General features: G+C 39.6%; 1 protein-coding gene across 2 annotated transcripts in view; it reads right to left on the reverse strand.

Annotated features, from left to right (window-relative positions):
* NID1 (nidogen 1) overlaps positions 1-24,075 on the reverse strand; it is a 58,935-nt gene that overhangs the window by 26,230 nt on the left and 8,630 nt on the right. The window contains exons 1-9 of one of the 2 annotated variants that reach the window (XM_066178820.1): positions 16,667-16,873; positions 9,509-9,808; positions 8,179-8,408; positions 7,106-7,533; positions 6,074-6,223; positions 4,572-4,823; positions 3,248-3,448; positions 1,186-1,431; positions 92-235 (exon numbers count right to left, since the gene is read on the reverse strand). In XM_066178820.1, the coding sequence (XP_066034917.1) occupies positions 92-235; positions 1,186-1,431; positions 3,248-3,448; positions 4,572-4,823; positions 6,074-6,223; positions 7,106-7,533; positions 8,179-8,408; positions 9,509-9,808; positions 16,667-16,873 (2,158 nt within the window). Of the gene's footprint in view, positions 1-91; positions 236-1,185; positions 1,432-3,247; positions 3,449-4,571; positions 4,824-6,073; positions 6,224-7,105; positions 7,534-8,178; positions 8,409-9,508; positions 9,809-16,666; positions 16,874-24,075 lie in introns of those variants that run through there. The other variant, XM_066178821.1, reaches the window with a different exon arrangement.

Genomic DNA, 24,075 nt, shown 5'->3' on the forward strand with positions numbered 1-24,075 from the left:
CTGGAATGGCTAGTCCTGAGAGTCAATACACCCAAAGAAAATAAATTCTACATTAGCTATCATTTGGCAATGAATTGAAGTCTTCTGATACCATAACAAACGTTTCCATCTCCACGGAAGCCAATGGAACATTCACAGAAGAAACGATTTCCAGTCCCTGGACGGCACACAGCATTGGTGTCACAGTTATGAGTGCCAGTGTAGCAAGGATTCCGGTTAATATCAGCAGCACCATCTGGCAAGAGAGACCATATTTAGCCTTGATGACTCTGTCCAAGTAATAGCACCCAGTTAAGGCCCAGAAGGAGGTTGCTCATAGCACACATGAAACAAGAAAATACACTTTGTGCATCAGGAAGAAAGTGCCTTGCAGGTGATATGCAAGTGATATCTTAGACACGTATTTAATAGCACCTGTATTACTTGTTACTTGTACAAAGCACTACTGAGTTAAAAAAGAGCCACAAAAACCTCTCTAAAGAACAAGACAGAAAGAAAATTCATTTTCCAGCCACTGCCATTAGGCTCAAAACATGATTCTTAACAGCTTGGTTTATTCATTTTAATTAGCAGAACTCTATTTTGTAACAAACAGAAGTGAGCACAGCCTGGTTTTATATTCATCTGGTGTGCATTTTCAAATTGTCTCTGTTTTCTTTCTGATGTTAGTGCAAGCTGGGGTAGCTCATCCAAAAAAAAAACCCTTTCATAAGCTGCCTACAATTCAAAGATAAAATGCCATGTTTCAATATAAACTATAAAATCTCATCCATGATAAATCTTATTCTCTTCTTTCACTCTCTTCTCTGACAATGCCCCACCCCCGCCAAAAAAAAAAACAAAAACAAAAAACAGAGAAACTACAAATTAGGTAAAGATAAACAACGTATTCCATGCATCCAAGTGGAAATAGATTCAAGGTGGTGCACTAAGTGTATTACAAAGAATTAGACATAAACCCTGGTGAATTTCAAGAACAGACCGTCAATTAAATACTCTTTCTGAAGTAAAAATACAAATTTTAACAGTTCCATTTCTCTCCTTCTCTAGTGGATCTGCACTGCTACCAAATAATGAAGTTAATTAATTAATTAAACTCAATAACACTAGGGCAGGCTAAAAAACAGATGACTGCTCTTAATTACTCGCAAAAGAGCAAAAGCAAAATGTGCAGTTGATACGTACCACTGATGGGGCCGATGGAATTGCTCATGGCATATCGCAGGATCTGCTCGTCCCTGTTGTACAGGACAAACACACTGTCCACCGAGAGCTGCTGAGTGGCAGGAGCAGAGTGAGGGGAGTCGTCGTGGATGCACTCATCAAAGGAGATGGTCTGGCGCCACTGATAGGCACCCGTGTACGTGGAAGCAACTCCATCCCTTTCTGGCTCTGTCACTGTGTACTCCCTCGAGGATGATGAAGTGATCACTATGACATGACAGCAAACACACTGATCAGAGCAGAGACCAAAAGCACGCTGTCAAATGCTAGCTGTAGACTTGGGATGCAGTCTGTGTAGTGCAAATGGGAATTTCAAAGCCTAGAGGCTGTGAAAGTGGATGTATTTGCATGCAAAGGAACAAGCACTTGCGTATGCTTATGCTGATCTCAGGTATCACAGCTTTGAGAAATGAGTTGTTTCATTTATTTTGACATATTTAAAAAATTTTAAAGACTTTACTTCGTGGATTTCCAAGCAATGAAAAGAAAATTCAACTCAGCAAACTCAGAGGTTCCTTTAGGTGTATTTATATAATGGATCTCCAAGCTAAGGACAAGAGCCATCTCACCAGCCCTAAACTACACCCACTTTTAGCTCACTGTAGTCTATTAGCCTTGGATTTTAATAGAGCCCCGAAGAAGCTGCATGTCTGAGAGCTCCTGTATGCTTCACAACAGTTTTCTATATTGGGAAAAATAGTGAACAAAACTCTTCAAAAAGATCTGGGCTTGTGGATCCTCCCACCAACAGAAAGGTCCTCAGAACACCATTGTTCTTTGTTTGGACACCATAATGTACCTATGACAATCCACTTGTAACAGCTGGCTAAAGCTGGATTTCTGCTAAGTCCATTAGACATGCCATAGGACAGCAGAATTGCAGCTGTTTGAGTCCTGATAAATCAAATCCAAGCTGAAGGACACCTGCCTCCAGCCCTGTTTACCTCCATGGGAACAGCATTTCTGCCAAGTAGGCAACTGTTCTGTAGAGCAGACACTCCCCAAACTCTCAAGTTTTTTAGCACAAAGCAGAAGCTTCCTGCTGCTTCCACTTCCTCTTCCTCCCAGTCCAAAACAACAGGCAAAGCACAAGCAGGTTCAGCACTGTCTACCAAACCCAGACATTAGTGAATATAAGGCAGTGGCAATGTAACCCTACCATTTTCTATCTCTAGCAACCAAAAGTGCTCCCTTGGAGAAAAGTGCAGTCTCTCTAGTATTCATGTGCACATGAGTTCACCAGAGCCTGCTTTGTCTATAATGCTCTCCGACAGCTGGGCTGGATGGCCAGCAGCAACACTCCAACCTCACTTCTTTACCTTCTGTATTGAAACACTTGTAATTTTATCCAGGAAGAGCAAAGCAAAATAAGTAAGCAAAACAAGATAGCCCTGTAAATAGTGAAAGAAGAATGGTTTTCTTAGGAAACCTAGGATCTGTGATAAAGGAATTGAGAGAGAGGAGTGAAGAGTACTGAAGAGAAAATGTGGGAAACTGATAAGTGAATTAAGATGTAATTTTCCATTTGGTTGTTAAAATTCAGCTCAAACAATACCGATAAATGCTTGCAGAGTCATTGTAATGAAGTTTACGTGAGTGGTAAATAATGGGTTTAGTCTCATCAAAGACCACAGCTCACTTAATGACATTACCACAAAAAGCTATATGCCAGTACAGCTCCTACTAAAGGGCTGTGGACTTACAGAGAAAAACTTTGCAACTTGTACACTGCCATCAACAGCGTAAAAGAAGGCCAACAAAAGGGGAAATTTAGAGTGTTTTGCAAACAACAGTTCAGAGAAAGTTTAACTTGTATTTATTCAATGAAAAAATAAATATTTGCACTGTCCCACTCAAAATCCACCTTCTTTTGAAACCTTTCCCTAAGAGGCAAAAAGAAACTTTCTATCAGTCAAAGAGCCCTAAATATACTTATTAAAAAGGTAATAAAAGAATGTTTTTCAGATTGCTTTAGTCTCTGGTTGGTGCACTTCCTTATAATTTCATTCTTATGGAACCTTACCAGAACTAGAAGTGTGGTAGAGTTCAGTGTATGGCTCTATATGGACTGATGCCCCAGAAGGGATCTCAGGTATTCTGCCCTCCATTTCTGTGCTGATGGTAAGGTGACCATGCTCATCAATGCCACTGAACTTCTGCTTTACAACCAGCTTCTCATTGTTCTGGAGAAAAGTTACTTCTGTTTGCCGTGTAAACTCACCACCTAAAGAAAGAGAATGAGTTAAACACTAAACTTAATAGAGGATTCTGATTCCTTCTATTCCAAATATTGCTTCCAGCAGATAAAATATTTTGTCTAAAATTGATAAAATTACTATTGTCTGCAAGTTTTGATGTAGCACAATTGCTAATGTCTTGTGTTTCTAATGAAATAACTTTCAGATGTATACTGATAATATAGTTGGATATTGCAAGAAAAATTTTTTAAGCACTGAACACGATCAGTTACAAATAAAACTGAGGCAGCGGGGTTTCATTAAATTTAAAAGGAAGTTTTGACTAAGCTAATAGCAGTAGGCCTTATCCTACCATTTAAAAGGACATTTTAGAGAAAATTTCCATTAGGAATACAGAGATTAAAAAAAAAAGTAAAAATCCAGTACATCTGTTTCGAAATCAAAACCAAGTGAAATGTATGTTGCAAATGCCAGAACAAGCTTCAATCATATCAAATCCAAGAAAATCCCAAACCAAAAAGTTGTGTTCAACTCAATTCAAATTACATGTCTGTAAAGGATCAAATTTTTAAAAGAAACATATGTTCTCCTAGAACAGATTGAGTCTACAGCAGCCCAACCAACCAGATTTGGCCTTAATCTCTTATGAAAAGCTTGAATTCTGAGCAGGAGTTTCCCTCAAACTAGCTAACAGAGTCAATTGCATGTCACGCAGCAGCTGTTTCTGTAGTGTTTCAGACCCTCAGGAGGTCAGATTGTCGTTTCTCCTTTGCTCTGTTGGTACAATCGGACAATTAACACGCTAAATCTCTTGAAGATGTAGGAGAAGCTTTTTTTGGTAACTATGTACACTCTAATAACAACCTCCCCAACAGATCTTTTTAATAATCTCTTTCTTGAACAGAAACTGGCCCAGCCAATCTTCCCTCTAACACATTTAGTTCTTGTACACTGACAGTTAATTAAAAGGTCCATTGTCTATATATTGTAAACAAGAAAAATTGTGAGAAATATGATCACAAAAAACCAATTTGCAGCTCAGAATAAATATGTGTTTTCACCCTATATTGCTTCTAAATACACATTTCTTTTCTATCAAGACGGAGGAAAGAATAGCAATTTTGAACATTATTTTAATTTAAAAGTTACCAGTAATGCTGAATCCATTTTTATATCCTTGCTGTTCCACAGCAAACATCCATCCTATGATACCTCCAATAGAGGCAAGAGGTAGTAAAGAATACCCCAAAGTCTCTGGGATTGTGCTGATAGCAGTGTAGGCACGCCCTTGGTTCATCACAACATAGGAGTGGAGATCAGTGTTCTCAAATACAACTGGAACAGGGTTGTTTCCTACAAAGATTCTTCCTCTGACCTTGCCGTTGACTCTCTGAGGAGAACCTGGCAAATCAATACAAAGCATCAGAACAAAAGTAACAGTACTCTCATACACTCCAAGGAACATGTCCAGAGTGTTCACAATGTTCAGTATTTAGTGTTGAAACAAATGGCAAACAAATACTCACTGAGTTCAGGCAAGAAACTGCAATGTGTTCACTTGCTTATGTAGGTACGTGCATGTGTGTTGTCTTATGTGGATGATTAAATGGCTAAATTTACCTGAAGAGATGCCCTTTATCCTCATTGAAAGTTCTGTCTGCAAGGACAACTTCATAACACTGTTACAGTATAGCTGACAGTAAGTGGCAGACCGAAACTTCTTGAGATTGCACTTCATATAAATACACACTGAACGCAAATTTGTTCATTTCTTCATTCTTTAGGAGACTAATGCCTAATGGCATTAGAATAATTGACGTATTATTCTAACCTATTACATTTCTTGGCTCTGAACTATTGGCCATTTTGAAGACTGTCAGTGTAACACAGAAGTAGCTATTTTGGATTGCTAATTTTCTCCTGTATATAATTTCCTACATGAAGTTTAAATTTCATTATCATCAGATCATTCTTTTCTTTCTATGGAAAACCCAATTTTATGAACTGAAAGCTAAGTATTAGGTTTTTGCTTTCCTGGTTTATAAAACACAGTCTTGCAGTAAACTATTTGAGTTGTTGAAATGCATCTGTACTCTGAGCCAAATCACTACGAGGATTACAAGTGTATACATAAGAAATTCCTTTATGGATTTTACACGGGAACAAAGTTTAAATGGGTATTTAACAGAAATGTGGCAGATCACCCTTTAGTAAAGCAGCTTAAGAGTCAAAGCGGAGTCACGCTCTTTGGTTCAACGATCAAAGTTAATTTGTTCATCACTTTGAACTGTTCATTTCTAGAGTGAGGACCATATCAGATTATAGCACGTTGGGACTTCATGACTAATGCTAGGAAACGTCACTGGATGTTATGTTTTCTTTTAAATGACATCAGTTACAGAAGAAGTTTATTTTTTCTAGAAAGTCACATTAAAATGCATAAAGCATATAAATCAAAATAATTTGCTTCACTCAAAAAAAAACATTTTAAAAAGTAGAGCTCACTAATTCAAATGCCTTTCACTATATCTCAGTGACAAGTCTTTCAAAAAGTTTTTTATCAGGTCTTTTTTGGAATTGAATACAGGTCACCTCATTCAAGAATGCCATATGTAACTGTTGCTTATGTATCTAAATTTCAAACCAGTTACCTTCTGCTACACACTGTCTGCCATTTCCTTTGTAACCAGCGATACAACTGCAACAAAACCCGTTGGGATAATCCTTGCAAATAGCGTGAACGGAGCACTGGTGACGGTTGTTAGCACAGGTTTGTTGGACATCTGTGTGGTAGCGAAACACTGTGGAAAATAAGACCAGACATTTATATTTCATGTAATTACTATGGTATTCACAAATCCCTGGACTAGCTGAAAAGCATCTCTGGACTCACTTGATCAGCTTTTCATTTTCTCTTTAAGGAAAACAAACTATTGCAATTGGCTAACCTTGCAATATGCAAATAACTTTCTACTATTTTGCAGAAAATGTCAGGGCTTCAGCTGTTTAATTATTTAGTTAGAAAACTGTTTAATTCTATTGACTTCAGCAGATCTATATCAACACAGATCAGTTAAAATTCCTGTCAAAGCTAAACACAGAATTTTAATTTGTCCTTGTTTCCGAATCAAAACAAAAAGGAGACTTTCCAACTTTAGAACAAAATGTATCAGTACAGTACCCAGGACCATGCAGGAACTGATTCCCCCTGTAATCTTAACTGTTTTACCCTCTTACTTCATGAAGATAGCAATTCTCACACCTGCTACAATTAACATCTGGGCAGTCAGTCACACTACTCTGAAATTTCTAGAAATGCTTTATTAGAAATTAGATTGCTAATTCCACCCTTCTAAGACTTGAGGTCACGAAACCCCAGCCAAAAAATTTTATGACACCTTCTATTCCGAACCTTTATTAAATCACTTGTATTCGGTAACACATCAGACAAAAGTCTGTGAGCTTGACTAAGGAACTTGTTTACTTAGACTGGAAAGAACTGCAACTGAGGTGACATCCAAATTAACTACCTCAATGAATAACACAAACTTATGACATGTGTCAGATTTTTAGACATGCAGCTAATGAGAAGGCAACATTGTTTCTTTCATAATTCAATTTCTTTCACTTTTTTTTTCAGCCTGTCCATGTCAGAAGAAGCTAAACTGTTCAAAAGACCTTACCTATTCCAGTTTCATCAAATTCTTCCACATCTATGACTTGAGGCGGCTGTGGGGGGAACTGCTGGATCCGAAACTGGCGAGGTGGAGCTTTGGCTGTTGGGAAATTTTGAGGACTGTAAAAAGACTCAGTTGAAGGTGTTCCTGTTACATCTTGGTATGAAGTCAGAAAGTCTTCTGCAGCTAACCGAGGAACACTGTATGTGACAAGGTGCTGATCCTCCTCTGTGCTGTCTGTACTACTTGTGATATACTGCTGTGTTATTTCAGTGGAACCATAGTCAGACATGAAGGGCTTAGAAGTCATCTCCTGGTCTTCTTCATTGGGCTCTACACTCTCCAGAATATTGCTGATTTTGGCAGGCACAATACTGTCAGATGAGCTACCTATCTCGAACACCCAGACGCCCTGCTTCCCAGCATTGCTGCTTCTGTCAAAGAGAAGCACATGTCAAATAGAGCAAGTTGTGCGGTATTTCTAGCCTAAACACAATGTTATCCTTCACTGAGAAGTGTCAGGACAAAACTGTCTAATTATCTTATTTACATTACATACTTACCTACAGGTACAGTTTATTCAGCTGTAGAACACCCCTGACAGTTTGGGTAACACTTTTTTTTTCTCCTCACCCAGAGCTCTGTTGAGAATTTCTAACTTTCTTGTCTCCAAAGCAATGGGAACAGGAGGAGATTTTAGGGCCACAAAGATCTTGCTACCACTTACTAGAACTTTCTAACTCATTCCCTTTCCTGTTTGTTCACTTTTTCTTTTGAAAACACATGCACACAAAAACAACCTGCCTAGGATAGATTATAAAAAGTTGAAGTCTAAGTGGTACTATTTGTATAAGAACTAAGCATACAGGAGTTCCTACCAGTGACAATGGGAATATGGACTTTTAACAAATTACACCGAAGTCCTAAAAGGGGTGGATATTTATCAGTGGCAGATCTTGTGATTTCTCATGCAATGTCTAACGGGATCTTATCAGTTCTCATTGATTCATGCTACAGTTAAGAAAACCATAGAAGGCTGTTGTTTTCTTGAAGAGTTTAAACAAAGAAAGAAAGCATACTTGTACAGGTTTCTAATGCTGTCTTCATCATTAGCAATGACATGGTAGGATCCTGCCTTTTCCCAAAAGTAGTAGTTTGTAGAGGCTTGACTAAAGCCAACCATAGCAGGAGTATTTTCATCGCCATTCTTGGAGTATGTGCTATAGAACTGCAAGCTATCTTCTGGATAAAGGAAAATAGCATAGGAACTGGAATCAGAAGAGGCCAAGACAGCCTGAAATGTGTTTCTCTGTGGAAAAAAAAATTAATACACATTTATTCACATAAAAATAAGTAAGAGAGACAGAGTAATTTTCTTTTACTCACACTTAAACAGAAAATGAAAACCAGACTTCTCATTAAAAGGAAAGCATTATCAAAAGTAAATTAAATCTGTAGGAAATAGTCAGATAGGCTGCCCAAAGCATAATGATTTTAAGTTCTGTAGTGCTATGGGATGCTATTTCATTTCCCTAAAATATCAGAAGTGATGTACTAGACTAAATAAAAAATTCTGTAATCAGAATGTTTAAAGTGAAGTTCAAGTTTCATGCTGCTCAAGTTTTTTTCCCACAGGAACACTCCTGCCTACTGTAAGAACCACTGGGACAGCACCTCAAACATCAGCTGTTCATTGCTACCAGGGTGCAGAACTGTTACTATAAACACAATGCTTGTGCCAAGTTCAGCAAAAGAAATCAGTTGTTGATATAAAAAGATGTGCTAAGTAACAGTAATGTTCTCATCAACTTTGATAATTATGGTGTACAAAGTTACATGTCCTTGCAGGATAGTACCTGAATGGTTTAAAGAGGGGGAAATGATTTGTGAATAATAATAAAGATAACCTCTGTTTCTTAATCCAATGCTAGCTACAAAACATGAGCTTTTGCTGAATGCAATATCATCTGTTCAAAACTGGCTTAAGATCCTACTAGTCCATAAGTCTGATCTTACATAGTTGGATGTCAAAATGACTTAAGAGTCTGCTGAAAAATGCAAGCCAGCAGGATTACATTGCACAGAGGGAGGTCAGGATATTCTACTTCACTTATTATCACAACACATTTAACATTCAAAATAAAAGTCATTGGGAAACACATTGGGAAATCAGCTATGTAGTTTCAAGCACTATCTTTTGCATTAATAAAACATTATTAAAATAAATCTCAAGTAAAAGTTCTGGGAACTACTATTTTGCTACAGTCTTTTCAACTACAATATACATTCTTAGGTCTGCAGAATTCATTTAAATACAAAGAATTTCAAGCCTTCAAAGCAAAATGTTACAGTGTTACTATTTAACTGAGCATGTGTCCAACATTACTAAGAGCTCTGATTAATATTCACCTTTTCTTCCAAAGCATGATCTTCTCCTGGTGCCTGAAAAGGAGCCACAAGCTTCCAGGTAACAATAACAACGCTGCTGGGATCAAAAACAGTCTCAGGAAAACCTCTTTTGATATAGTCTGATGCAAGTTGCAAGACATGTGAGGATGAATCTTCTCTGTAATACACATTTCCACGTCCATCTGTTGTGTCCAAGTCAGCCATAAAAGGAGCAATAGCCCCAAAACTCACTGGGAATTGACCAAGGTATTTTTCTTCACTTGAGGGTTCATTCACTGCAATAATCCCATTAGTGGTAACCTAATAAAAAGATGAAATTTATAACACAAATACTGTTCATACAACTGTCTCCCACACATGTGCTCCAGACCACAATATTTTAAATTTAATTCCAAAAGAAATTTAATCAATAGTCAGTTTTGTATTTAAACAGTAACTGTTTTTAAAAATTAATTGTTTAAAAAAGTAACCGCTTTTAAAAACTGTGTTTTAAAGCTGTTTTTTTATATCCCATGCCAGGAGTCCTGAGATTTCAGTTGCCCAAAATCAGAGGTCAACTTTACAGATAGAACAGCCTTTTTTCCTTACATAAAGATTTTAGCTATTTAAATTTCAGATACCTATTGTCTCTTCTAACAAGGACGTACATACCCTTCCCACCAATGCTTCAGAAGCTGATAGAATTTCTGAGCAGATAACTAATTCCCACATAGATGTCAACCCCCAAAAAAACCTGCTCCATGCTTATATATTGTAATAGCCTGGGTGAAAGTCTTTTGGGAAGACACAGATTTCCCTTTGCCTTGCCAGGATTGCTTTAGTTTTCACTTCACCACAACCATCCTCCTAGGAACTTCTCTGCCACTGTGCAAGGCTAACAACAACAAGCTGCTTCCCACTCTTAAGATATGCTGTAAGCACAGCTCTTACACCAGAGGCTATAGAGTCTAGAAGACAGAATTTCCACAGCAGATATAGGCCACCCTATAAATTCCTTTACAGCTGAGTGCCCTGACACAGTCTGATAGGAAAATGGGTCTAATACTTGAAGCGGGGGTGGGGGAAGGAATTTGCACACAGAAGTGAAACTCTTGGTCTGCAAATGCATAGGTACTGGCTCAGGGAGATTCTACCCATCTGTGAGATGATGATCCAAAGCCAGCCAACTCTGACTAAAACTGAGATAAATACATACATACAGGTAGGTGCTAGGACACATCCAAGTGTGACAGCCAAACTCCACTGGCAAACCAGAGCTGGCTCTCACACACACAGGCAGTGAGCAAGACTACAGGTGTCAGGCCTTAAGGCAGTGCACAATGTGCTCACACACAGCTTTTTGTGCCGGGGCCCTTCCACCAGCTGTGGTTGGCACTGACTCAGACACATACAAATCTGTGGATAGAGCCATAGCTGGCCTGTCATTTCTTTCTAGTGCAGCTAACAAGCAATTTGCTAGTTCCCATATGAAGCTGTTTTGAGAATGAGAAGTTCCTTTAACACAACAATCTATTCTGAGGGTGAAAAACAAATGCACCTGTAATAACAAGGGATCTGTCCCATGGGAATCAGTAAAGAAAATACGTAAACAATTCAGAAATAGATAGATTTCATGGACAAGCAAAATACCTTTTACTAACCAATATAGCAATTAACAAGAAAGCTATTAACCAATTAAAGTTGGCCAAGAGGTTTGTAAAAACTGTATAAAAAGCAGCATGCTGCCATAGTGAACAAGAGCCTTCTGAAAGCTTGATACTGTGCCATTCTGTATGTCATGATCATCTCTACAATGACACAAATCCACCACGAAGTCTTGGACTACCTGATAAGAGAACACCTTATACTGCAACTACCTGCAGGCAGCCAGGTACTCACTCTGGAGCTGCCGCCACATACACGGTGGACTCAAAAGGGGACAGAGGTGCCAGAACTGTCACTCTAAGCTATGAAATTAAAACTGCAATCTCCCACAGATTTATCTTGCTCACAGGGATTCTTATGAGTCCGAGAAGAACAAACTGTTGCTGGATCTTTTTACACAGTTGAGATACTGTCAACACAATAAAATCTTTAAAAATGCCTAGAAGTGGGTCAGAATGGCCACTGACTCAAACTGCAAGGCCACCTAGCCCAGTGGCCTGTCCCCAGCTGTACCTGCCAGCTTAGAGGTTCAGTAAAACAAGAGGGCCTGAACATACTTCTCCAGTGAGCCTCCAGCTGCATCCACCTCAAGGGATTCCCTGTGGTTTGGCTGTTTTTCATCCTCAGTGGATCTCTTTCACGTCTTTGTTGAGTCTTCCCTTAACACATATAAACACTATGCATCCACAAAATCCCTTAAAAAGGAACTCCACAAATTTGTGACTCATATTCTCAGGTCTCTCCTACTTTTGTTTGCTTTCAATATGGCTTCCAGCTTCATTTGATGACCCTAATTTTCGTATTGCGACATACAAAAGTTCTACCCATTCTCTCCCACTACATAATGTCTCCTCCAGAATGAAGGCTCCTAGCCTTCCTGTGCACTCCCTGTCTAAGAATCGTTCTCTACCTTTGATCACTCTTATTGTCTCCACATATTTCTTCACCCTTTTCCACGCTGTAAATCTGTAAACAAGGCGGCTAGTAGGAGGCCACACATATTCTTCACAGAGAAATTATGGTCTGTGCAAGCCCATCAAGGATGCTGGCTGCAAGTGCCTTGGCAACATCTTTAAAATCTGGACCACCACTGCCGCTACATCCAGTAAATCAGAAAAAGTGTAGTATGAGAACCCATGATACAAATCACTCCTCCATACACAAGAAACATCTATACCTTGAACACTCCTTTGGCTATTCAGAGGGTCAGAGCACGTCCCCTGCCATAGGCCAGTGGTCAGTCAGCTTGGTGTATAACTGGATAATCATAGTATTGGCTTATCATAAACTATTAGCAAATAGTTCCCACAGTATATCCGAATTTATTTTAAAAGTGGCTTGACATACGCTGACTGTATTTTCTGCAGATGTATAATTTTCACTAGCAGCTAGAGTGTAAAATACTAAAAACATTAAGATCATGTAAAAAAGAATAGGTGAGTTGGCTTTATGCATGAACAGCATACCCAAGGTACATAAGCAGGAAATACTCTGTGCAAACATTTTGGGAAAGCACATCATGTTAGAAACGGAGAGAAGAAGCTGAATACTGTGAAAATTTTTACACTACTCATTCATGACTTGGCAGTGGCCACAGACAGATCCTAAGGTGAACTGTGAATGTGAGGAATAAAGAACTAAAAAGACAGCATGGGTTACTCAGTACAGACCCTACAACCGGAGCTGGACATGTAAGAGAAATCTAGTCCAGCAAAGTTCCCAGAACGCCTACAACACATGTACACCTGAAAATGCTTCATATTCCTGTAAAGCAAAGCTAAAACATGACCTGAAAATTAAAACCTACCAATTATACTACTTCACTGGAAGACAGGATGGAGAATGGTGGACATTACAGTCTGTTTGCTAAGACCTTTTAACAGAGATGCACTCCCTCTTTAAAGTAATAAATTTAGTGCAAGTTAAAAGTTTTCCTTCTGCTTTCTTACATTTTTTGTACACAAACAGCCCTACTCCACCTAAATCCTCTTGTGAGAGATGACTGGTGTTTGAAGTATTTTAAACAAATTCCATGCTCTTCATCAGATTTGGTGTGTGTAGATTTTGCGGCTTCATGATCCCCCATTTATGGCAGAGATTAAAATAGCATTAAGAGAAAATACGATCAGGACTAGTTAACAATGAAGAATAAAGCAGAAGCCAGAAAAAAATGGCCCTTCTCTTTTCACCTCTTAGTGACATGTATCTATCTATTCCTTTCCTTATTTGCTAAAAATTGTAATGTAAGAAGTAATTTTATTAAGGAGATGCAAATCCCATTTTTTAAAGAAAGTTTTAAAGTGAGACAGTTCAGTTTTAAATATTAAGGGAATGTTTCCATAACCCTGAAAACATTTGCAATCCATCACATGAAAATAAATAAACAAGCTGCTCACTTTGTGCAGTGATTTTTAAGGCAAAAAAAAGATACACACCAATAATGAAAAAAAATATTTTAGCTTTCAGATTTAACAATACATTTATAATGACAGAGACAGTGAATACTCCATTAACTTCACCCCGCTTATTTCAAGGTCACAAATACAGGTTTAAGTGTGAATCCCAAAATAAAGAGAAGTAATTTGGGGTAAGTACTGGATTTCATCAAAGCATCATTCATTTCAAAAGGGAAAGGGGGGGGGAAAGAGGCCTCAGGTGGGCGTTGTCTAAAGACCAGCTTTACAGCACATCTTTCCTTTTAGGGTATAACACTATTTAAATTGACAGGAACTAACATAGATGTATTTTTAGCATGTTAAACTTCTGGATTACACACATAGTTAACATACATTTGTGGTTTGTAGCAGAACCAATAACACACATACACAATTATAGGTCCACCTTGAAAGCCAAGTGAGAAGAAGAATGCAAAGAAAGGAAGTACTTCTATTAAAAGAAAAATTGGATCTCTGTGCGTATAACAAAAATTAAAGTTTCTAACAAATGAGCTACTATCCTCCTGTTCAATGACTAGGGATTTTATGGGCTTGAATATTTCTGCATAAAAAAAAAGTTTAAAATTTTTGAATCTATTTTTATAATGAAGTGACAGTTGACTTAAAGCAGCAAAGCTTACTAATACAAACATTACCAACTATTAATTTAAGAAGTTAATAACAGTAAGGATTAAAAAAATGAACCAAGCTTGCATATGAGGATTCTCAATTCTTTCCTAAATGGAGGTAACCCCTAATCCTTCTGTTTTCCCACACCAGTGAGTCTTAGGATAAACTAAAAAAGCCTTAATAAAAGTATGCTATTGAAACAAATAGAATAGTATGGGTCAGTGATAGAGTTCAACACTATAAATCTTACATACAAAAGCACTGTATTGAGTATTACAATATGTGAAAGTCTGTTTCCACTTATATGAAATAGAAGTGCTCTCTTCTGTCTGTGAGCAAAGGGTTTTTTGCCAGGGATTTTATGACAAGTTGGTACTAAACAATCACTTCACAGAATGCCTTGCCTTTCTATTCATATACAGCTAACTTAAGCTACTCAGCTTCTCAACTGTTAAAAAAGATAGAAAGAAACCTACATAAAATTATGTGCACTAAATGATAATTGTATCAGCTTGATAATATTTACTAACAACACGTTGGAAACTCCAGCCAAGCCAGTTTGTAGAGCTTCATAAGTACACACTGCAAATATAAAATAAAAATGTGTAACGTGAAAATGCATCAAAAACTGCTCAGCACATTTCCTTAACAGGTATGCTTCCCCTCTCCCCACCTTCATGTAGTTTGTACTGTGATTCTGTTTTGCAACACTCGTGCCAAATTCAGTGCAAGAAAAAGCCTCTGCATAGTGTATAGACTGATACTGAAATGCCATTCACTGAAACTGGCCATCCTTAGTACTGAGTAATGCTGGCAGAGCCTTGGACGTGATTTGGAAATAGACTCTATATGGGTATTCTGTCAGGCAAAAACTAATTAGAACTGTTCCTGTTTGAGGGTGGGGCAAGTAACAGGATCATTAAACTAAAGAAACCTAGACTGGTTAATCAATTTACTGCTCTTTGAAAACTGTACCGTCTCTGTTGCTTACCTGACATGCTGCTTGTTATCTTTGCTTCTCAGTGGCTGAATATACAGCCCACTATCTTTCAAGAATATGTTTGCTCTTTAAAAAGTGTATTTTTTACTTGGGTTGACTGATCGGTGACCAAATTAAAAGTACAGAAGGCAAGACAATGAACTAAGGGTCAAGCTGAAGTCTGAACTCCACTAAATACTTCATCTCAGTCAGCTTCAGTGAACAACATCCATTTTCCACACAAGCATAACCCTAATCCCTCAAAATTTTAGATTTTTAGATAGGATTTCAGGATTAATCTAAGTAGGGACAGCATGGACAATGAAGAGGAGTGTAACTTAAGTGTCAGCTTTAACGTAACTCAGCGTAGCACAAGCAAGTTACATTTTCAGTGAATACCCATGAAACAGACCCAAGTACATGGGAACTACATCAAATTTTGAATGACTGCAATCACATGGAGCTCTGGTTTCCCGAGTGTCTCCATGTAGGTTAATCCACTGAGTTGCATCTTAGATACACTTAAACCACACTGCTTTATCTGGACAGGGAAGTGAGATTTAGCTTACCAGGTGAATGTGCCAAACACATTGTGCCTTCCCTACCAAGACCGTTCTAAACCTGCTACTCAGCATGTACAATTGCCAGCCTAGATGGGGCTTCAGGGGAAAAGAGGCGATGATAAAGTGTGCAGTACCCCTGCAGTGCTTGAAAGACGTGCTGCAATTTTAAACAGTTTTCCTTATGGCTGCTATTGAGCAGCTCTGCTCCAGACAATCTGTTTTCAATCCCACCTTCAAACACTGAACACCCTCCATCAGCTATAAACATGCAGACACCACTCCGGGATGCAGATTGAGCTGTGAGACATGCACACAAGGCTGAGATGTGCTTGCAGCTCAAAGCCTGCAATTACTATGGATTTGGACTTCCTCTGCCCAAAAGACTCCTAAAGCAATGAACACCTGAGAGTGCCCAAGACGTTAAAGAACAGAAAGCTTTCCCAGTGCTTAGAGGTGCAAGTCTTGCACGTGTTAGGCTGCTGGTTAGACACCCCGTTTCAGTTTTGTGACTCTGGCATGCCGAAACACACAAAACAGATCACAACGAGGGTGTTTCTGAGCTGAACACACTCTGTATGAGTGCAGAAACGCCTAGAGATGGCATTCACCCTGGCTTCTCGACTACATTTTCTTTACGCTCCTACTATCTGTTGCATTGTCTCCCAGCGTAGGCCGTGCATCTCAAAGAATCTGCTCCGGTCACAGTGTGAGAAGGGAATTAACACGGCCCCGATACCTGACTGAACATAACTGGAGCAATTAAGCTCCTCGGACCGACCTCTGACCTCGGCATTCCCACAACCCACACGGAACCCACAACCGCCACCGCGCACCCGCCTAAAGCTCGCCGAGTAGTCCCCAGGAGCGGTTCCGACCCGCCAGCAGCCAAAGGGGGCCCCACACTCACATAGAGGGAGCGGACGGCCGCGCCGTAGAAGCGCAGCGCCGTGCTCAGCTCCAGCGCCGGCGAGTGCACATCGTCCCCGGGCTCCAGCGCGGCATCGCCGCGATCCTCGCCGTGCGGCAGCAGCTCCAGCCGCTCTGCGGGCAGCGCCAGGACGGGCAGCGCCAGGGCCAGCAGCGCCCAGCGCGGACAGCTCGGCGGGGCGCGCATCCCGGCAGCTCCCGGCGCCAGCGCCGTCCCCCGCTATAAGCACGGGCAGCGGGGCCGGCGGGGAGCGGGGGGCGGCGGCCAATGGCTGCGCGGGGCGGGCGGAACGGCGGCCGGACCCCGCGGCCGCTCCCACCGCCCGGGCGGGCTCCGCAGCGGGGCTCGGCCCCGGGGCCGCTCCCGGCCCGGGCTCCGCCCGCGGGAGCAAAGCGGCGTCCGCGCGGTCCGCGGGACCGAGCCTCGGGAGCGCTCCGGGGGCGCGGGGATGATGGGGACGCTCAGCCGCTTTCGGGATCAGTGTCGCTTGTGCGGCGCGAAACTAGGGAAGCGAAGTCGGTGCGGGGTCGTGGGCAGCCGGCAGATGCTTTCAAAGCGCCACGGCTCTCCGCCAAGGCCAGTGGGGTTTCTGCCTAAGTTTGGAAAGTGTGTGCTCAAAGTGTCTCCAGCAGCTGCAGTACTTCCCAATAGCCAGCGCTCCGAGACCAAATACCAAAATCAACATGAAACAAAAATATGAATCCCCATGCTGTCTTCTGAAACAATTTTGATACCAGGTGCTCATTGTTGGGGGAAATGAATAAACAAATTGGAACGCGTTTCATAGATTAACACCATCCATGTCAGAATTGCATTGGGTCGTGAAACAAAACTAAAAATTAAATAAACTAAATCTGCAAAGAAAAAATTACTGATGATATGAAATACAGAGAAAATAAATATGGCATATATAAATATATTACTTCTGACTATGGCTTCTTGTTTTATAGCATAATCCTGCTCCGTTGGAACACTCAGAAGAAACTGAAAAATGGCTGTATTTCATATATTTTTCTTAAAGCTTCCAAGTGAGGACAGCAGTGTTTAAGGATTAAATCTTGGCCAGTAAAGTATATGCTGTGATATGTCCACAGAATCTTTACAGCAGATAATCATCCAAGGAAAGGTAGCTGAAATGGTACCCACATGCTTTTTGCATGGCTTTTTACTTTTCTTTAAATACCTGGTTCGTTGTTGTTGTTGTTGTTGATGTAAGAAAGTCTGATTTTGCATTTGGCAAATTGTAAGAGCACAAGACACTCCTGGGTAGAGCTATAATTATGCCAGCATAAAGGAGAGACGCATCTAATCACCATTATCACTAGCAACTATTTACTATTGGGTTCTGTATGTCAGTGAAAACAGTCTCTGAGACAAACTAGTGTGAAGGTCTGGGAGGAAGATGAGTCTGCTCCGCTTGAGTTCTTGCTGTACTTTCACCTGCAACTTCCCTCCATATTTTCAGAGCCTCTAAGACAGTAAGTGGTGGATTCATGGAATCCGTGGTTTTATATATATCCAGGAATAGGTGGCTAACCACTGCCACAAGAGCAGCCTTTTGGCTGGATCACCACCATATCTGAGCATGGAAATACCCAGAAAGACTATTCAATATCTAGCCAAAGTATCTTTCTCCTCATTTGAAAAATCAGTACTTAACCCACAAGCCAACTGTAGCTTCTTACACATGTGAAAAGTGTGCACTAGCAAACCACCAGCTGCCTTCAAAAATCATCTTTCTATTACCACAAAATCATCTTCCTATTACAAACCTGCCACCCCAGTGTAAGCCCATTTCCAAATTTGCTGAACTAAAGGTTCTTTGTGCTTGTGCAACAAAGCTCCATAGCAAAGAGAAAGCCTAAATTAACCCCCATGGTAACACCAGAACCTCATATACACATTCACAAGACCATAATTTCTGTTTTCCACAGCCACATTTACTATGACAGTAAGACTCAATAAAAGGAAGATATAAGCAAAACAAGAAGAAAACTCTGAGGGAGTAACACTTTCCTGTCAGATTCACATGATTTCCTAGTATTATGTCCAGAATTTGAAAGACAAGGACCACTGGGAAGCTAGAAACTTAGTGTAGTAAATTTGAAATAGACTTGAAAGCTCAATAGTTAAAATATCTTCATCTGCGTGTTTAAAACATGGGGTAAAAGCCATGCTAGGGTAAACCTTTTGTCCATTAGTCAGCATATTGAGATTGTTTAGTCTATACTTAACCTTAAGAGGATTGCAATGTTTCTGTTGTAGTTGCATGTTTATCTTCTATATAGCTCCTACTGTGAGGAGTACTAAGGATTGTTAGTTCTAAGACAAGAAAATAAGTTTCCCATTGTCCTTTCTAGCATCTTCAATAAGAACCTAAAAAGGGGATGGAAAAGCATGTTTACTTATGTTGTAATTAGTTGGGAGATATTAATTGCTAAGTCCAACCAGAATGGAGAATGCAAAACACTTCAGCAAGTTTTAAGAAGGGAAGGAAAGTATTTAAATGCAAACTGGAATGTCACAATTGAGAAAGAGCTTCCAGAAGGTCTTTCATAGCTGGTAAATACCAAGAACTCCACATTTTCATTGGATAACAAATCAGATATGGCAGCACTTTACAAAGCAACAGTATTCCCTGAACAGCCACTGAGATCCTGTGTAACAAATGACCTGGGCTTATTTACTTACAAGGAGGTGACATTTTCCAAAGGTGTATAATGACACTGCCTTTCCAGAGATTGCTTGTGAGATCAGAGGTGTCACAGAAAATTCACCCCTGGAGAGAATTCAGAGTGAAACAAAACAAAACAAAACAAAACAAAACAAAAAAAATCAGGGGACAAAAGGAAATTACATACAAGAAATTGCTAAAGAACTGAACATGTGTACTTGATTAAATGATAATGGGAAGATTTGATTAAGATCATGCTTCAAAGATATGGAGCATCTTCAACTCAAATATATGAAAAATGGTACCAAACAGATGGAGAAATTAAATGGGTGAGTTTGAGGATTACAGGCAACTAGGTAACTAAAGAAACCATGTATCAGCAAATGCTCCCTTACCACGGGGTCTGTTTTCAGATAAATCATGGACAATGCATAGTGAAAGCAGAATGATAGAAATCTTTGAGAAGTCAACACTAGGTTGATCAGATCACTAAACAATAGACTTTAAGGAATAATTCTGCATTTAACAATTAATTGAGACAGTCCAACAGATTTGACTTGAGTTTCTATGTTCATACAGTGCTAAAATAGCTCACAGATATACACGCACCTATATTTGAGAATTTCACTGCTTAAATGTGAGGAGATTTGGAAAAGGGCGTACAGATATGGAGAAGCCTGACCTTCTCAAGCCCCTCCCCAGGGTTCATTAAGAGGAAATGGAGCTACTGTTCCATTTGCTGGCATAACTGGAATAAGGAAAGTAATGGCCTGGGCCTCCCATGATGATGTTCTGCCGTCAAATGACAACAAAGCATTTTAGTGGATGGATCAAAGGACAGAGCAACCATGTGGTAATAAACTGGAGAGAACTGAGTATTTGGAATACTGGCAGGAAAGAATAGTACTGAGGTCTGCTGAGAAGGAGCATTTTTTAGAGAGACAAGGTCATGGGAATCAGAGAGTCAGAAGCAAAGGCAAGGCTCACAGGAAGATCATAGAGTGCACATCATTAATTTAAATCACTCCATCTTAGAACTTAATGTTCATTGCTCACTAGAGTGGAACACGAGATTCCTTCTGTAACTCTACATGAGCCAGTATCACCAGGGAGGGCATATCACTCTGGAGCATCTTCAAAATAAAGTGTATTTTGCAGCAGAACTCTCTACAGAAAGAAACTAATTCTGAGGCGCTCTTAGATGCTTTTGAGAAGAGGTTCACATGAATGGCGATATTCTATCTTGGCCTTTACATTAGGCCAGAGTATAGAAGACTGTAGAAACCCTTCTTTTTCTCTCTTCAGCTCTTTTCAGCCTGCAGAGCTGTTGCAGGGCAAAAAAAAAAGGGCAGAAATATTGCAGGACAATCTCCGTGGAAACTCACATTCTGTTCTGGAGAACAGCTGGGCAAGAACGAGGATGTGTTAACACTTGGCCAGTGACCTGGTCAGTACAGGAGAGATATGCTGTTGTGATAAAATGGTACACAGCAGCAGCAGATTCCTGCTCAGGAGCAGGGCAAGGAGCATGGGAGAAACAGAAGTTCTTAGACCCTTCCTAGGTCTGGTGCTAGGAGACACTTGGTATTTCTGGGGATGTCTTAATTTATTTCCATCTCTCATTATTGGAGCTGGTATGTGTATTCATAGGGGGCAGGAAAAAAAATCTAAGAAGTGATGCTTGTACAGAGTCATGAACACTTTTTTTTAATCCCAATTTAAAATTTAGGAAAAATTAGATGGAAAATGGAAGAGAAAAATATCAGCATTGTAAAATGGCTAGACAAAAAAAAGTAGCCTTACAGTTCTCCCATCTGACATGTAGCCATATGAAAAATATTACGTTTTTAATGCGTGTATTTTCAAAATATCCTTCTTGCATCCTCATGTTTGATCTCTTTCAAGAACAGATTCTCTAATCCGTAAGAATTTTAGAATTTCTCTGTAGTAAGAGAGAGTTGTAACAGGGCCAGAGGATTTATGATTAGTTTTCTGTTTAAATATTCAGCTCAGCACTAACTACTACATCTACTCCAAGTCTTACTGTTTTTTTATTATCTAAAAGATTTTGCTTTGGGCCACAAAAGTCTCCAAACAGACAATAAAAAAATTACTTCAGAGTTTTAAAAAACACAGTGAAGACAGGAAGACAAAATGTATGACCATTTTCTCATACACACAGAAAAGAGTTACAATATGAAGGAACATTGTTTTTTAAACAATGGGAATGGGATGGGGAAAACCAATTTGAATGGGACAGGAAGACAGCTATGGAAAAGGTATAATTTACTGCCTATCTTCTCCAAGACTAAAGAAATAATTACTCTGACCCACTGATGATTGTGTCAGATTTCAGAACAAAGATATTGCACACATGGAAAATACACATCCTTGCAGTCTGGCAAAGAGATGGTATTTAGTGCATCTCAAGTTAAACCATTGCTACAGATTGAATGTGCTCCCAAATCAAAAGCAATGTTGTATTCTCTTTTATATGGCATCCAGATTTTGACTGTGAATTTCAGGTGCAGATGTAACGCATTTAGAAAAAAAAAAAAGATGCCACATTGAGTCTTAACAGCAAAGCTTCAAGATGACAATCAGAAAGAAAAGAGAGGCCAAGCACTGATCTGATGTTTGTGGTGGCTGGGAATTCACTAACACCTCCAACTTTTCTACAAACATTCAGAAGGGCTAATAAAGTTTGAAGCACTGACACAGTCCTTCCTGTAACAGCCAAGCTACTCTCTCACATCAGCTTTTTGTGTCTGCAGAGCACCCAGCCAGCCCCACAGTGCCTGGCTCTGCCTGGATTCTCTGACTGCTAGAATAATATATCTTGCAACAATTGTCATTCAAAAAGAGTATATGATTTCTCAGATGAGTCTAAATGTTCACAACAATCCAGGGAAGACACTTAAACTGTTTTCCCCCAAGATTTTTGAATGATATTTTTTACAGGGAAAAAGTCTTATACATTACTTTTCTGGAGTGGAAACCATTGCCTAAGTTAGTGAAATTCACTCAGGAGAATCTATCATTACCTTAAGTAGTTGTGAGTAAAACAGAGAAATTGACTTTCATTCAAGATAAGAGACACAGTGGTGCACCAAAGAACAACTGTTTTAATTACTGCTTTTTACACAAGGACCAGGTAAGGGAAGAAATATTTAATCAAGATAACATCTATTCTCATAAACTGTATGGTCTCAAAATTAGGTTGCGATTTATCTTTACATGTAGATATATTTGTGAAAGCCCTACAGAGAGGAAGAACAATGTTCCCTGTAATTCCATGCTTGGCAAGATTGAACAATAGGTATTAATATTTCCTTCAATGAGGTTGCTTGTAAATGTTTTTTTCATTTTTGGTCAAGGTCTACTAAGAAAGAAAATTCCTCCATCCAAAGAAGAGGATGTAAACATTTCCTGATGTCTCCTGCTCAGCTGTTCAAAGCTGGCTATACTAAAGGCTTTTCGCCTTCAGAAATCCCGTCAGCACACCCCAAAGCTTTGCACAAGTTACTGAAATTTATCTGTGAGCTTGAGATAATTTGCAGGGGAGGGATGGCGGGGTGGGGGTGGTGGGTGGATGTGTGTGCTTAAAGGCAAAACTTGCCTGAGAATGGCTGAATCATAACCTTAGTCTCTAAGAACACTGTCAATAGGCAAAATTTTGGAGTGACAATTCTGCTAATCACACCACACAAAATGATAGTAAAAACTGGTGGATATCAATTCAGTAGTTTTATAGTTTATTTTTAAATTTATTTTTCTTCTTTGTTTTCTTCTTCATAAGTTTTCCAGTATCTTGAATTAAAATTTTAGCTATGAGGTGCTGTAAATATAGTAATTTATTCTTAGATTAGACATGTGTGAATTCAAGAACTGACTACATTTTCAGACCTGAAGACCTAATTTGTGTGCTTGGGGGTAAATTATATTTAAAATGTTGGACATAATGCATGCAGCTGGCTGCAACACATCAAACATTTTAATGCTGAAAGAAGATTTTTTTTTTTTTTTGCTCCTTTTTTAAATTATGTAAAAGCTGTGAACTTTACCCTGACTTGAAACAGTCCAGATTCAAAAAAAACCCCCAGGAGTAATTCCATGAATTACAGCTATTTATTCTTTCTGACCCAAGGATTTATATTGCTTCACTTGGAATCTGCAGACTCATACAAGAAATGGCCTACTCACTTCTTCCCGAACTGAGTTTTGTGTTTTAGACTAGGACGTAACACTATGGTTTTGTCACAGAGCAACAATAAAACAGGGGGATCTGCACTAAAGTGACTCAGCACAGAAATAATTACATTGTCCCTGGGGAAAAAAGAGGCATAATGTGCAGACCCTGGGACTGACACAATTACTTATTCACTGGAGAAGTGACAGGGTGAGAGCAAGAAAAGTCTCTTCTATAAGAGGCTGCTGGAAACAAACTCCTTGTGTAGTCTACACTCCCAGATGAGAGAGGGATAGAGGGTGCTCCCTGAGGCCAAGTAGCAAGGACTGCGTTGTGTCCAAAATACTAGACCTCACTGGAGTGTCCACCCTGCAAAGCATTTAGCCCTCAATCTCTGCTGGGCTACTGTAGCCCAAAGACACATCTTTTTTCATTCTTCCCCCTTTCCCACTCCTGTTCAGTGTGTCTGAAATAAAATGAACCAGAGACTAGCAATGGTTTAGTTAAAGCACAAAACTAAGGGCG

The sequence above is a fragment of the Chamaea fasciata genome, unplaced genomic scaffold, assembly GCF_029207755.1.
Source record: "Chamaea fasciata isolate MVZ Bird 193981 ecotype frontalis unplaced genomic scaffold, bChaFas1.0.hap1 SCAF_3, whole genome shotgun sequence".
In the NCBI taxonomy this organism is placed as follows: domain Eukaryota; kingdom Metazoa; phylum Chordata; class Aves; order Passeriformes; family Sylviidae; genus Chamaea; species Chamaea fasciata.